Source organism: Panthera pardus, unplaced genomic scaffold, assembly GCF_024362965.1.
Source record: "Panthera pardus isolate Hobbes unplaced genomic scaffold, ASM2436296v1 HiC_scaffold_3, whole genome shotgun sequence".
NCBI classification, from domain to species: domain Eukaryota; kingdom Metazoa; phylum Chordata; class Mammalia; order Carnivora; family Felidae; genus Panthera; species Panthera pardus.
In genome coordinates, this window is record NW_026526876.1 from 13,075,862 (window position 1) to 13,091,340 (window position 15,479).

A 15,479-nucleotide genomic window follows, 5' to 3' on the forward strand; every position below is an offset into this window, starting at 1 on the left:
GTGATGTCACATGGCAAGAAACAGCCAACAAAGCACTAAAGCCCTTGGTCCAACACCCTCGATGGTCTGGCTTCTGCCAACAGTCCCGAGAGCACGGACACAGACCCTGCTCAGGTGAGCCTTGCTGAACCCTGACGCAGATTGCCCTGCATAGTCACGTCCATATTCCTGACCCACACAAACTGTGAGATGATAAATGTGTGTTGTGCTAAACCACTCAAATTCAGGGTAATGCAATAATTTGTCTATAACCACTCAAATTCAGGGTAATGCGATAATTTATCTATACGCATAACATTTGTTTCAGAAAAAGTCTGAAAACATATACAAGTGTCATTATCTGTTGGTACCAGAATTTGAGGAATTCTGCTTTAACACCTTTCTTGCTTTGCTTTATTTTCTAGTTTTTCTAGATTGATCATGTATTATTTATATAATGTTAAAAATTAAAAATTATATCTAAAATTGACCTTCATTTTCTTACAACTGCCCTCTGAAATCTCTTGTACGTCATTACTACGCTTAACGGAGTAGTATTTGCACTACCTACAAAACAATGAAATTCGCTCTAATTCATCCTTACTCCTATGTGAATTATACTTTCTAAATAAATTACGAAATGGAATTTTACCTCACTGCAAGAGTAACAGCACTTGAAGAAATATTAATGTCAAAAGTGTACCTAGTTAAACTCTAATATCAAGACAGCATGAGAATGGAAAAGAATGCTAATTAGCAGCTAGCTATTTGCAGGATCACGCTTACCTCTGCTACTTCGAGAATACGGTCCATTGTGGACATTCGAATCTGCCCAGGTGGAGCGACGAGGTTCCCATCGAGGCGAGAAAAATCAAAAGGGATCAGGCAGGTCACGGAGAGCCACAGTAAAAGCATGTAGCGAGTCTCCCAAGTCTAAGAAGTTAAATCAAAGTAAAATGACTCCTGTTTCAAGCACAGAGGTAACCCGCATGCCCCACTCACAGTCCTACTGCCCTCCCTGCCCACACAATGCAACCACAGTCTCTTCAGATGCTGTCACCCCAGAGCCTGGAGCGCACCCCATCGTGAGCCCCTCCCATACCCCACCCCACCACACACACCCTCTGTCATACAAACTTAGCTGGCTACTTCAGCAGACAAAAGAAATAGCAAAATGAACAAAGAAAAATCATGATACATCAGTACGATGGCTTCTCATCACTGGCACCCTTCAGCACACATTCAGCCTTTTGAGAAAGTGTAAACAGATAAAAAAACAAAACACTTAAGAATAAAGAAAACTATTCTCAAATTCCAGTTTAAAGAGGAGTGCCCCTGAAAAAAATGCTCAACATCACTCATCATCAGGGAAATACAAATCAAAACCACAATGAGATACCACCTTACACCTGTCAGAATGGCTAACATTAACTCAGACAACAACAGACGTTGGCGAGGATGCAGAGAAAAAGGATCTCTTTTGCATTGTTGGTGGAAATGCAAGCTGGTGCAGCCAGTCTGGAAAACAGTATGGAGGTTCCTCAAAAATCTAAAAATAGAACTACCCTACGACCCAGCAATTGCACTACTAGGCATTTATCCACGGGATACAGGTGTGCTGTTTCGAAGGGGCACATGCACCCCCATGTTTATAGCAGCACTATCGACAATAGCCAAAGTATGGAAAGAGCCCAAATGTCCATCCACGGATGAATGGATAAAGAAGATGTGGTATATACATACAATGGAATATTACTCAGCAATCAAAAACAATGAAATCTTGCCATTTGCAACTACGTGGATGGAACTGGAGGGTATTATGCTAAGTGAAATTAGTCAGTCAGAGAAAGACAAAAATCATATGACTTCACTCATATGAGGACTTTAAGAGACAAAACAGACGAACATAAGGGAAGGGAAACAAAAATAATATAAAAACAGGGAAGGGGACAAAACAGAAGAGACTCATAAATAAATATGGAGAACAAACTGAGGGTTACAGGAGGGGTTGTGGGAGGGGGGATGGGATAAATGGGTCAGGGGCACTAAGGAATCTACTCCTGAAATCATTGTTGCACTACTATGTGCTAACTAATTTGGATGTAAATTTAAAAAAATAAAAAATTAAATTAAAATAAATAAATAAATAGGAGTGCCCTTATTTTCGGTAGTCAATAAAACAAGATTCCACTTTGGTCCTGGAACAATCCCTTCGGGGAGCTGGGGAAATGCTCTCCTACATCTAAGCTGAGATTGGGCACGTTCAGAAACAGCTCCCTGGGTGATGCAGTTGTGAACGTGTGCTCCGTGAGTAAGGACACTCCCACAGCAACCTGATTCCCTGGAGGGACCTGCGAACAAGGCTGGCCATCCTTGGGCAGCTAGGAAGCTGAACTTCAGGAGGCTTCCCAGCATTCCCAGAGAAGGGGGACTCTCTGTGCTTGGACTATCTGTACAAACCATGTGGTTTATGGTGAAACCCGCTTTCCTTTTGGGAGTTTGGAATTTCAGTCCATGTTTGGCAGAGTACCCACGTAACCAACCCCAAGAAAATTCCTGCACACTGGTCTCTATGACATTCACGTGGGCAACACACAACTCAGTGCTGGGGCAATGACAAGTGCCCTGTGTGACCTGAGAGAAGACTCTAGAAGCTTGCTCCTGGTTTCCTCCAGACTTCACCCCATATGCCTTTTCCCTTTGCTGGGTTTGCTACGAACCAGTCACAACCATACGAACAACTACCTGTGGAGTCCTACAGTGGTCTTAGGGAATCATCAAACCTGAGGGTGGTTCTAGGGACCCCCAACATAATTATATTTCAAGTTTAAAAATCTAGATGGTTGACACACTTTTCACCACACTGAATATAAGCATATTTTTTTTTCTTTATAAAGACATATTTTAAAAGGAAATAATGTGGGGTGCCTGAGTGGCTCAGTTGGTTAAGTGTCCGATTCTTGCTATCGGCTCAGGTCATGATCTCACAGTTGTGAGATCGAGCCCCGCATCGGGCTCCATGGTGAGCATGGAGCCTAATTGGGATTCTCTCTTTCCCTATCTCTCAAAACTAAGTAAAACTTTTTTAAAAATAAATAAATAAATAAAATAGTAAAATAAAAAAATGAAAGGAAATAATTGAGGGCACCTGGGTGGCTCAGTCAGTGAAGCATCTGACTCTTGACGCTGGCTCAGGTCATGATCGCACAGTCATGGGATTGAGCCCCATGTCTGGCTTCCTGCTGAGCGTGGAACCTGCTTTGGATTCTCTCACCCTCTCTCTCTCTCCCCTCTCCCTTACTCACTCTCTCTCAAAATAAACATTTTTTTTTTTTAAGGAAATAATTTAAAGTAACATATAAAAAAAGAGAAAGCCAAAAGAATAAAGAAAAGAGAGAGAGGGACACAAAACAGCATAACATAAAACTGAAGGAAACAGGAGGATAAAGCTGCCCGTAAGGAGTGGAGCAAACAGGGAAGAGAGGAGGGAGAGGGGTGGGAATGAAAAGGAGGAGAAAATGACACTCACTTCATGGTCTCTAGGATTTTGATTTGTAAACATATCTAAAACAGGTTGTACATCAGCCACTTCATGAGGAAATAAACGAAGAAATGTTTTATATCCTCGAACCTACCAGATAAAAAGACATTGAATTACTACATGATTAGAAAACACAGAAAGTAACAAAATTATCTTTTTCTTCTATCATCAAAGATCACCACCTACTCCACCCAGTGATCAGAGAATTGTGTCACATCACAGTGATACAACTTGGTAAGTAAACACGGCTATCTTTGCTTCTTACATCATCCATTCACATGTTCTGGTCCCCCTTGACTAACAAATATCAAATGTGCTTCACCAGAAACACAGATAGGCTACAAACTAAAAAGTTTTCCCTCTACATTGTTTATACAATCGCCCTGTGACACTTATGAGGAATAAGTCCTCGAAAACCTCCAAGGTCCCCAAGTTCATTATGGCTTCCATAAATGCACTGGTGCTCCGCGTTCAGGAGAGACCCTGCACTCTACCCGTTGGGCCGGCAGACCACAGACGAGTACGCACAGGGCAGCCCCCCCATGGAGCTCTCTCACTGGCCAAGGGCCTCTTTCCACCACACAGCAGGCACTGCTCCACCGAGTGGCCCCCCAAAACCCACCCCCAGATGGCTCTGAGTCACTCCCGTGGTCAAAACTGCAACTGGTTAAGTCTGTAGGCCAGCACCCACACATCACCTGGGAGTCTGCAATTATACCGATGATCAGGCCCCACCTCAGACCTGCTTACTCAGAATCTGCATTCTTAACAAAATGCCCAGAAATTCATCTGCACATTAAAGTTTGAGAAGCACTTCCATTTTCACCACGCTTGCCCGCTTTCTCCTTGTAAGAGACTTTCTGAATTAGTTGGCTCTCTCTCCCCTTCCCCCTCCTCTCTGCCCCTCCATGTCCTTTCTACCTAGGTAGTGCTTGATCTATTCAACTGCGAGACGCTAAATATCTCAGACGTGGTTTCAGCCAAAGGACCCCAGAACCACTATCACTAACATCTGATTCCCCAGATGTGGTAAAAAAAAAAAAAAAATGAAACCCAAAATTTATGTGTGAGAACCATCTTTCCTGAAAAATAACATTTGGAAGGTAATTTCTGAACCAAGTACATAAGTATTCTGTCCGCTATAAAGTGCTACGTAAATGTTACCTTGGTGATGATGTAAAGAAATTTAAAAGCCAGATGTATGAGGTCAGCTGGAGATGTCTTATCTTGTACTATATCCAACAACAAGTTCATCATCCATTCTAGGAAAAAAATATACGTAAAATATTTACCACAAAATTAAACATTAGTATGATATTGAAATAAAATGCCAGAAGAAAAAACAGATTTACAAATGTAAGAGTGGTTCAGTATTAGTAAACTTGTGTAATCCGAGTATCAATAGAGCAAAAGAAGAAAAACATTTTTTTTTAATTTTTTATTTTTTTTTTTAGAGAGACAGCACACAGGCAAGCATGGGTGGCGGTGAGGGAGAAAGGGAGTGAGAGGAAGAGAGAGAATCTTAAGGAGACTCCAGGATCAGCACAGAGCCTGCCGTGGGGCTCAATCCCATGACCCTGGGATCATGACCTGAGCCAAAATCAAGAGTCAGATGCTCAACTGAGCCACCCAGGAGCCCTGAAAAACATTTTTATCTTAACAGTTTCTAAAAGGGCACAGAATGAATACAATATTCACAACATTCATCCTTGCTTTTAAAATGCAGAAGGGCTCCACACTGGATGTAAAGTCTACTTAAAATAAGATTAGAGGAGTGCCTGGGTGGTTCAGTTGGTTAAGCATCCAACTTCAGCTCAGGTCATGATCTCACGATTAGTGGGTTTGGGCCCCATGTCAGGCCATGTGCTGACAGCTGAGAGCCTGGAGCCTGATTCAGATTCTATGTCTCCCTCCCTGCCCCTCCCCAACTTATACGAGTACACACAAGCATGCGTGTAAGCTCTCTTTCAAAAGTAAATTAAGTAAACATTTTTAAAAATTTCTGAATTTTAATTCAAGAGAAATATTCTTATATTTAAGAATTATTCTATGTCAAACCAACATCTACTATTGTGTTTTATAGAAGATACCTCCTACAACTACTATGATTTAGTGATAATCACATTCTAGCCAATGTAATAAGGCAGAATAAAAGATTTCTGCTTCCAGTTATAAAGGAATAACTCATACAGAATTGCCCTACCACCAAAAATTAGAAAACTAGACAAATATATGACAAATATACATTCAGCGATACTGGAACAGGCAGTTCAAGGAAACAAACGGACTGGGATCCACAGCTGCCCAGGCTGTCTGCCAGGAGGTGACATGCAGAACTCAGTACAGGGAGTGGGGACGCAGAGCAGAGACAGAGGTTCAAGGAGGCTAAGCCCGCTAACATCCACAGGACAGGGTAACGAAGAGAAAGGAATGCAGAGAATGAGCTCCAGTCATCTACAGAGGTCCCCTCAAGTCTTCCACAAGGCCAGGTAAGAACAACTACCAAGAAGCACTGAGTTAAAGGGGGATGGGGTGCCTGGTAGCTCAGTCGTTTAAGTGTCCAACTCTTGATTTTGGGTCAGGTCATGATCCCAGGGTCGTGGAATTGAGCCCTGTGTCAGGCTCCGCACTGAGCATGGAGCCTGCTTAAGATTCTCTCTCCCAGGGCACCTGGGTGGCTCAGTGGGTTAAGTGCCTGACTTCAGCTCAGGTCATTATCTCACAGCTTGTGAGTTTGAGCCCCCCATAGAGCTCTGTGCTGACAGCTCAGAGCCTGGAGCCTGCTTCCAATTTTGTGTCTCCTCTCTCTGTCCTTCCCCAGTGCCTGCTCACTCGCTCTCTCTTTCTCAAAAACAAACATTAAAAAAAAAAGATTCTCTTTCTCTCTCCACCCCCCATCCTGCCCCTTTGCCTCTCTCCCCCACTTCTCTCTAAAAAAAAATTTTTTAATTTTTTTTTTAAATGTTAATAGGAAGAAAAGCCATACCAAACAATCACGAATTATAAGAAAGCCCGAGCAGGGGTGCCTGGGTGGCTCAGTCGGTTAAGCATCCGACTCTTGATTTCGGCTCAGGGATTTTGGCTCAGGTCATGATCACACAGTTCATGACTTCGAGCCCCACATCGGGCTCGGCACTGACAGCATAGAGCCTGCCTGGGATTCTCTCTTGCCCTCTCTCTCTCTGCGTCTTCCCCTGCTGGCATGTGCGCGCACGCTCTCTCTTTCAACTTAAAAAAAAAAAAGCCAGAGCAGCCATATCAGTATCAGACAAAGCATATTTTGAAACATGTAATATTACAGAGATAAACAGAACATTTCATAATGATGTAAGGATCAATTAGTCATGAAGACTCAAGACTCCTATAACCACATACGCCAAATTACAGAGCCAAATTGAGAGAGCGGAAAGGAAAAAGACAAATTTATCATCGTAGTTAGAGATTTCGGTACTCTCAGGAACTGACAGAACAAGTGAAAAAAAATCAATATGGACATAAAAGGCCTATATAACAGTATGAATCACCCTACCTAAATGACACTTATAGGGCACTCTACCCAACATCAGCTGAATAGACATTCTTCTCAAGTGCACATAGAACTTTCAACAAAACAGACCCTGTGCTGGGCTGTGAGTCTTACTCAACATAAAAGACTGCAACTCACATCTAGGGAATGCAGAGTAAAACTGTAGTGATATACCACCACATTCCCACAAAAACGTAGGCTACAATCAGAAAGACTGGCAATACTAAGTGATGATGAGGATGTAGGGCAACTGAAATTCTCATAGGTTGTTGGTTGAAATGTAAAATGGCACCACCTTTATGAAAACAGTATGGCAATTCATCATAAAAGTTTATCATAAAAAACACATATTTACTATACCACCCAACAATTCCACTCTTACAGATTTATCCAATAGAAATGGAAACACATCAGCCCAAAGGACTGTCTGCAAATGTCACAGTAGCATTAATAACAGCCCCAAACTGGAGACAACCCAAATGTCCATCAACAGGGTGAAAGGATAAACAAATTGTGGTTCAACAGAAAATGAGCAAAGTACTAAAACATGTAATATGGAGAAGCCTTAAGAATACTATTTTAACATAAAGAAGCCAGAGAGTAAAGTAGGTCAGTGGTTGCCCAGGGCCAAGATGAGGGCAACTAACTGCAAAGGGACACAGTTCACTTAACCTCATGGGAGGACAGAAATGTTCTACACCTTGATGGTGGTGGAGATACATACGTTTGTCAAAACTCAAACTGTATACTTAGGATGGGTGCATTTTATTGCATGTAAATTATATCTCATCAAAGGTAACTTTGAACACTTTAAAGGAAGAATGAAAGTGTATATCGACAGATAAAGAGATCAAGCTAGCATTACTTACAGACTATATAATTATTTACCTGCTTAGAAAACCCAAAGAAACTGAAAAACTAGTAAAGTATTTCATTGCACAGAGAACTTTAAACATTACACCCAGTTAAAGAAGCCAGTCACATAAGACCTATTGTCTAGGGTGCCTGGGTGGCTCAGTCGGTTAAGAGGTTAAGCATCTGACTTTGGCTCAGGTCATGATCTCATGGCTTGTGAGTTCAAGCCCCACATGGGGCTCTCTGCTGTCAGCACAGAGCCCGCTTCAGATCGTCTGTCCCCCTCTCTCTGCCCCACCTCCTCTCGCACCTATGCACTCTCTGTCTCTCAAAAATAAAAACATTAAAAAAAAAAAAAAATCAGGGGCGCCTGGGTGGCTCAGTTGGGTAAGCGTCCAACTTCAGCTCAGGCCATGATCTCACGGTTCGTGAGTTCGAGCCCCACATCAGGCTCTGTGCTGACAGCTCAGAGCCTGGAGCCTGCTTCGGATTGTGTCTCCCTCTCTCTCTCTCTCTCTCTCTCTCTCTCTCTCTCTCACCCTCCCCCACTCACACTCTGTGTCTTTCTCTCTCTCTCAAGAATAAATAAACATTCAAAAAAAAAAAAAAAATCAGGGGCACTTGGGTGGCTCAGTTGGTCAAGCGTCCACTTCTGTTCAGATCATGATCTCATGGTTTGTGAGTTTAAGCCCCACTTTAGGATCTGCTCTGATAGCTGGGAGCATGGATCCTGCTTCAGATTCTGTGTCTCCCTCCCCTGCTCACACACTCACTCTCTCAAAAATAAACATACATTTAAAAAAAGAAATATTAAAAAAATAAAATTAAAAATTTTTAAATTAAAAATAAAATCTTTAAAAAGAAACAAAATTCATATATTGAAAAAATAAATAAATAAATAAATAAATATAAATAAATAAATAAATAAATAAATAAAAAGAAACAACAAAAGACATATTGTCTGACTCCATTATATGAAATGCTCACAATGAACATTTATAAGAAATTCAGACAGAAAACAGATTAGCAGTTGCCAGGGGCTGGCAGGAGAGTGAGGGTGGGGGGGACCGTTGATGGATATGGGCTTCTCCTGGGGGTGATGAAACATTAGGGAGTTAGTAGTGATGGCTACATGACTCTGTGATGTACTAAAACCAATGAAGTAGGGGCGCCTGGGTGGCTCAGTCCGTTGAGCGTCTGACTTCGGCTCAGGTCATGATCTCATGGTTCGTGGGTTCGAGCCCCACGTCGGCCTCTGTGCTGACAGCTCGGAGCCTGGAGGCTGCTTTGGATTCTGGGTCTCCCTCTCTCTCTGCCCCTAACCCACTTGCATTCTGTCTCTGTCTCTCTCAAAAGTAAATAAACATTAAAAATTTTTTTAATAAAAATAAAAATAAAAAAAATAAAACCAATGAAGTATGCGCACATGAGGCTGAACTCGACGGCGTGTGAGCTACACCTCATGAGCACAAGCAGCTTTCATCCCAGAGCAAAACTCAACAACCCACTTAGGGCAAGTGAAGCGTTCTCCGGAGGAAACGTGAGCACCCCAGATAAAGGAAAGGCTTCATCCCAGCATCTGGAACATCCCCAATTAGTAGAAAACTCAACCAACTCACCTGCTCCCACAAAAAATCTGCTCATTCACTCACCACACTGCCCCAAATGGGGCTGCCTGACAGAATTCATTCAGGATGGGTCTAGCCGGAAACACTCCAACTTACAAAAAAGAAGCAGAGGAGCCCTCATCTACATCCGTTTGGTCTTAAATACGGACAGAAATAGTAACATGAAAAGACCAAAATACGCACAAAAGCTGACGCCTGAGGAAAGAGGTGAACTGGAGAGAATGGCAGAGAACAGTCAGAACTGGACTCGCAGAGATTCTGAAAGCCAGCACAGCCATTCCACAAGAACAGAAACCAGAAAAGCAGATTATTCCACATGCTTATCTCAGCAACCCTCACCCCCACAGTCCCGGGAAAACGAAATAAAGAGATACAAGCCCACAAAGAAAAAAAGAAAAAGAAACAACAGCCAAGAGATGTCAGCTGTGACTTGGAAACTGGACGGTGGCAGGGAAACCTGTGGTAACCGAAGCAGCCCGGCAGGCAGAGCCGAGGTGCCGGGAACCGGCCAGCGCAGGACGCAGGAAGGGTCGCAAACAGGATGAGTGCTCTAAGGTCCCCCAGCCCTTGCCCTCGTGGGCAGAAGACCAGAGGTCTACCTCCCTAGAGTGATGGGCCCCACAGCCATTTAGCCACATTTGGGTTTGCTTTTTTGTCAAATAAAATTTTTAAAAACTTTTTCTTAATGTTTATATTAGAGAGAGAGAGCGAGAGAGAGAGAACGCGCATGCGTTGCGTGCACAAGCAGGGGAGGGGCAAAGAGAGAGGGACACGCAGAATCCAAAGGAGGCTCCAGGCTCTGAGCTGTCAGCAGAGAGCCCGACACAGGGCTCGAACCCACGAACCATGAGATCATGACCTGAGCAGAAGTTGGACGCTTAACAGACTGAGCCACCCAGGCGCCCCTAAGTCAAATAAAATTTAAAATTCAGTTCTTCAGGGGGTGTGCTTGGGTAGCTCAGTTGGTTAAGCGTCTGACTCTTGATTTTGGCTCAGGCCATGATCTCACAGTTCAGTTCCTGAGATCAAGCCCTGCATCAGACCCTGAGCTGATGGGACAGAGCCTGCCCGGGATTCTCTCTCCCTCCCTCCTCTGCCCCTGTGCCTCACAGCTTGCGTGCTCTCTCTCTCAAAATAAACAAACATTTTTTAAATAAACAAAAAATAAAATAAAATTACGTTCTTCAGTCACCCTAGCCATATATCAGTCAAGTGCTCAGCAATCACATCTGGCTACTGGTGACTTTACCAGATAGCACAGATCTAGAACATTCCATCATCACCCAATTCTCTACTGGACAGAGATGCTCTGAAGAGAGTAGGTCTGAGAGGAAGCCAGGAAGCAGCTGACAACAGCCAGTCAGAGCCTGACTCAACCGGGAGTTGGCACTCTGGGCTAGGAGGCCCACAGTGGGACCCTCCCCCACAGTGCGACAGCACCCAGCAGCCAGCCATGTAGTCCCCAGAGAGAAAACACGACCCAGAAGACAACTGTCAAAAATACCAAACCAAGGACAAGAGCCCTTAGATGGTAAAAACTGTGGACAAAATAAATTCAAGAACATCTTCATGTGCAAAACAAAGATTAAAAAGCAAAACTATGTGGGAAAAGCTAAGGGGCCAGAAGGTCACTCCTGGAAACTCAACATGCAGTCCACAGGCTCCCCAGAAAGAGAAAGCGGAAGCAGACAAATGACCAGCGCCACACCAGAAGTCCCCTGTGCCAAAGGATGCAAGTCTTCAGCCTAAGGCTGACCAGCATGAGAGAAAAGACCCAGAGCACGTCGCACGCCTCTGAAATATCAAGTTCTAGAAACTTTCAGCAGCAAAAACGACTCCTGAAAAAGAAACTTGGACTTGGTAACAGTGGGTGAGGGAACCGTGCCTTCTGTCTTCACCGAGCCAGGATGAAACGTATTTCTTCTGCCTGAGACAGGGGACCGCTCAGAAAGCTTACCTTGCACAAAACCTTCAAGGTTACCTGAAGAGGAAAGCAGCACGCACACCACCAGCCCACTTTTTCAAAGGCACGTATGTGTACACTAAAGCTGACGCTCAAGGCCTCACACAGTAACGTGTACAGTTTCAACAGCCCTGTGGGACAGGTAGTGCTAATAATCCCCATTCTACAGGTGGGGAAACTCAGGCCACAGCCGCTGAGGGGCTGCACTGAGATGCACACCCAGGCAGCCTGGCCTGGGGCTCCGGCACCCAGCCCCCACCCCGTGCTGCCTTTCCTACCTTCCTCCTTCCTAAGTTCACCACCAGAAGTGTTACTTTTGCATATAAAAAAAAGTGTTATCAGGATGAAACAAGTCAAAAATAAGGGGCACCCGCTCAGGTCAGGATCTCACAGTTCTCGACTTGGAGCCCCAGGTCAGGCTCTGAGCGATCTCACAGTTCTCGACTTCGAGCCCCAGGTCAGGCTCTGTGCTGACAGTGCACCGCCTGCCTGGACCCTCTGTCTCCCTTTCTCCCTCCCTCCCCCACTCATGCCCGCTCTCTCTCCTTCTCTCTCTCTCAAAAATAAACAAACATAAAATGGCAATAAACAAACAATGAAAAACAAAAGAAACACAAAAGTCAGTGCCCTTAAATTGAGTTAAGGAAGCCGGAGCCTCCGTGTCTCCATCTACACAGATAACTCATCACCCTTCGACGGTGATCCCCGTAGAGGGCTGGGCGCTAACAAAATGTGCCTGGAAAACATTAAAATTCACACTACGAGCAAGGGGTGCAGAGACCCCGAGAAGAACAAACAAGACCGGGGCAAGGCGTCCTGGCGCCGCGGCGGCGGGCACACACGTGTGACGGAAGGACCCACCGCAGGAGGAGCGGCGTCTGTTCTCACCGAGGTGTGGGTCCAGCAGGTGAGGCTGCTCCTGGTACTTGTCCATGATCACTAAGAAGGAAAACACGGGGGTTAGCTTCGCTGGGGCAGACATGCCCGCTTTCCCTCGCCGCCTCAGCCCCTGGGGCACAGGCCACCTAGGTGGCTCCCCACCACCACCCGCCGGCCCCTCCTCCCCGCGTGCGCGGAGCGCCTTCCTCTGGAGCCCGTTCCCCCACCTCCTCTGAACCTTTCTTTGCTCCCTCCTCGAGTCACAAGTCCTCCCCTTCACCAGACAAGACACCTCCCCGCACCCACTTCTCCCCCCCGCCCGACCCCGCAGACCCCAGCGGCCGCTGGCACAGCTGTCAGATCCCGCGGCCACCTGCCACACACCTGCACCTGTGACAACTTCCCAGGAGGGGAAAAAGGGCCTTCGCTGGCCCCCCGACGTGCCCTCACCCTCTCGGCAGTCGTGTGCACAAGGTCTTGTTTTTGAACCCCCGGTTCACGGCCAAAGAAACAGCCTCAGAACAAGGAGGCAAAGCGCCCGAGCGGCAAGCGGGACGTAAAAACCCTGGGGTGTGTCACCAGAGCATATGCTTTGTCAGGGCAGCCGCCACGCTGCCCCTCTCTCAAAGTCAGAGGGCCGTCCTGACAAAGCAAGAGCACAAACCCACGCCGAAACTTCGTGAGCAAGAAGGGCCCGCGAAGGTGGGTTTCCTGGACGACAAAAGCCTGACCGCCCAGCGGTGGGGCCCAGGGAGCCCTCACGAGCTGCTCCCGAGAGACGGCTGCAAAGGTGCAAGCTGGGAGAGCTGACACCTTAAGGGGAACTACCGCGCGCGCGACCCACCGCCCACCGTGCCCCGAGCCTGGGCTGCGCCGCCCGCCGCTACCCCGCCGGGTGGGGTCGGAGATCCCGTGGTCTGCGGCGCGCTGGTCCCCGTCTGCTTCTCCTGTCCCTCCCTCCCGGTCCGCACGGCCGTCCCCGAGAGCCGGGGCCGCCCTGGCGAGGTCCACGCCGGTGTCCTCACGCGGGACCCTGCACAACCCCGCCCTCCGATGACAGGCGGGAAAGGCAGGGCCCGCGGCCCCGGCGCCTCCAGGTGAGGCCGCCCTAGCACACACGCCCGGCTCCCACAGGTGCGCGGCAGGGGGCAACCATCGCACGGGGAAAGCAGCAGCTGCGGCCCGAGAGCGCGTACAGAAGGCCACCGGCCCCGGGCCGCACGCGCACCTCGGAACCGCTCCAGGGCGCCCTCCCGGGCCGCACGGTCGCCGAGCACCGCCGGCAGGCGGGCGAGCAGCGCGCGCGTCTCCGCGCTCTCGCAGAACGACTCGAGGAAGCCGCCGCGGGCCAGCGCCTCGTCCTCCGCCCCGTCCTCCGGCGCGCCCGCGGCCGGCTCCTCGCCCAGAGCCATCCTCGCTGCTCCGGACCGCGCCTGTGGACTGGAAGCTCGGCCCCGCCCGAGCACTGGGACGGGGGATGCCGGCTGATGCAGACGGAGGTACTACTGCTGAGGCAGAGGGGGCGGCTACCGACGCTGGCCCCGCCCCACGACCTCCGACCTCGCGCCTCGGACCCGCTACGGGACGCGCCGGCCGCCAAAATAGTGCGCACGGAGGCGGGGCCGGGCCTTGTGGGGCGGGGCCCGCGTGAAAGAGAGCCTGGATCCCGCGAAGCCGGGAAGTCCGGGGACCGGAGCCTGATGCGCGGCCTGGGGGCGGGGCCAGAGAGAAGGCAGGGCGGGGTCTGAGGTGGTGCTTTCGATTGGGGTGGGGTGGGGTGGGGTGGGGTGGGGTGGGGTGGGGTGGTTGGGAGGTGTGGGGGCAGTCTGAGCTCGGGGCGGGGTGGGGTGGGGTCTGAGCCTGTCGGTGGGGTCGGGGCGGGGAACCCGGCCTGAGCTCGCTCGTGAGGTTGGGCGGAGGGGGTGGAAATCTGAGCTCGGGGGGAATGGGGACTGGGCCTGTGGGTGGGATCGAGGTGGGATCGGGGGAAAGCCTCTGAGCCCGTGGGTGGGGTGGGGACGGAGCCTGTGGGTGTGGTCGGGGTGGGGGCGGGGGGGGGGGGGGGGGTGAGTCCGAACGCGAAGGCGGGGTCTGAGCTCGTTGGTTAGGGAAAATCTCTACCCGTGGCAGTGGGGGTGGGCGCAGTGGCCTGCGCTTGGCGGCGGTGTCGCAGCCCCAGTAGCCGGAGGAGAACCAGGCCCCATCCCCCACGTGGGGCCCGGCTCCCCCTCTCCCCCCGTCGCACTGTCACATCCCACAAACCTGAGTTTTGCGACAAAGGCAGTTTCTGTTTTGAAATGTCAATTGTCTGGAAGGATGCCTCCGGGGTGTTCTTTCTAGAAAGTCTTAACAGGCTCACACCTGTCAATGGGACCAGTCTCCTGACCGCGAGGCCCGCTGGACAAACAGTCTCAGAAAAGAGAAATTTGGGCGCCCTTATCACTGGGAAATTGGTAATTTTGCAAGGAGTAATAAAGGCGTGGTCTCGTCTCCAGCCCCGCACTGTGAATGGCCAATGCCCCGCAGACCCTACCCTGATGTAGCTTGCCCTGGGCCCTCCCTTCACGGATGACAGCCCCGGCATCTCCAACCAACTGGCCACCCCAGCCACCTGACCACAGTGGACACCCACTGACCAAGGCTCTCCCCCTGCCCTCGCCCCCTTTTTATCCAGCAGAAAACACTCCAGCTGGAAAATGGAGTGTGGGAGCAGCGCTGGGCAGTGGCTGCGGTCCAAATGCCTGGTCCCCACGATATCCAGGGCCTTTCCTTCCATCTGCCCCGCCTCAGTAGGGAGGGCACTCAGAGCCCCACTCAGCCCCAGAGGTGCTGCTCAAGAGGTGAGACCCATCTCCTGGTCTCCAGCTCTGCCTAAGGCACAAACAGGAGCCCAGAGTCCACAGGGAGATGTGACCCCAACTTCCACCTAAGCAAATCCACCTAAACGCATCCCAGATGTGTTTCTATAACATCATGAAAATACCCAAATTCCCCCTGGATCATGACACATAATGATGCTGTTGGAAATCTGTCAGGTGCTCCGGGCCCTCTGCAAACTAGCCCAACTGCATGGAGGATGGAGACACAGGTGAACAAACACACACACAC

At 48.6% G+C, this 15,479-nt stretch overlaps 1 protein-coding gene across 3 annotated transcripts in view; it reads right to left on the reverse strand.

Annotated features, from left to right (window-relative positions):
* Positions 1–13,928, reverse strand: part of TBCD (tubulin folding cofactor D) — a 158,748-nt gene extending 144,820 nt beyond the window's left edge. Inside the window, exons 1-5 of one of the 3 annotated variants that reach the window (XM_053892420.1) lie at positions 13,600–13,928; positions 12,381–12,431; positions 4,685–4,782; positions 3,509–3,610; positions 766–912 (exon numbers count right to left, since the gene is read on the reverse strand). In XM_053892420.1, coding sequence (XP_053748395.1) covers positions 766–912; positions 3,509–3,610; positions 4,685–4,782; positions 12,381–12,431; positions 13,600–13,783 — 582 coding nt within the window. In that variant the 5' untranslated portion in view covers positions 13,784–13,928. The remainder of the gene's footprint in view (positions 1–765; positions 913–3,508; positions 3,611–4,684; positions 4,783–12,380; positions 12,432–13,599) is intronic. The other 2 variants (XM_019465800.2, XM_053892421.1) reach the window with 2 other exon arrangements.
* Between the last annotated feature and the right edge of the window lie 1,551 nt (positions 13,929–15,479).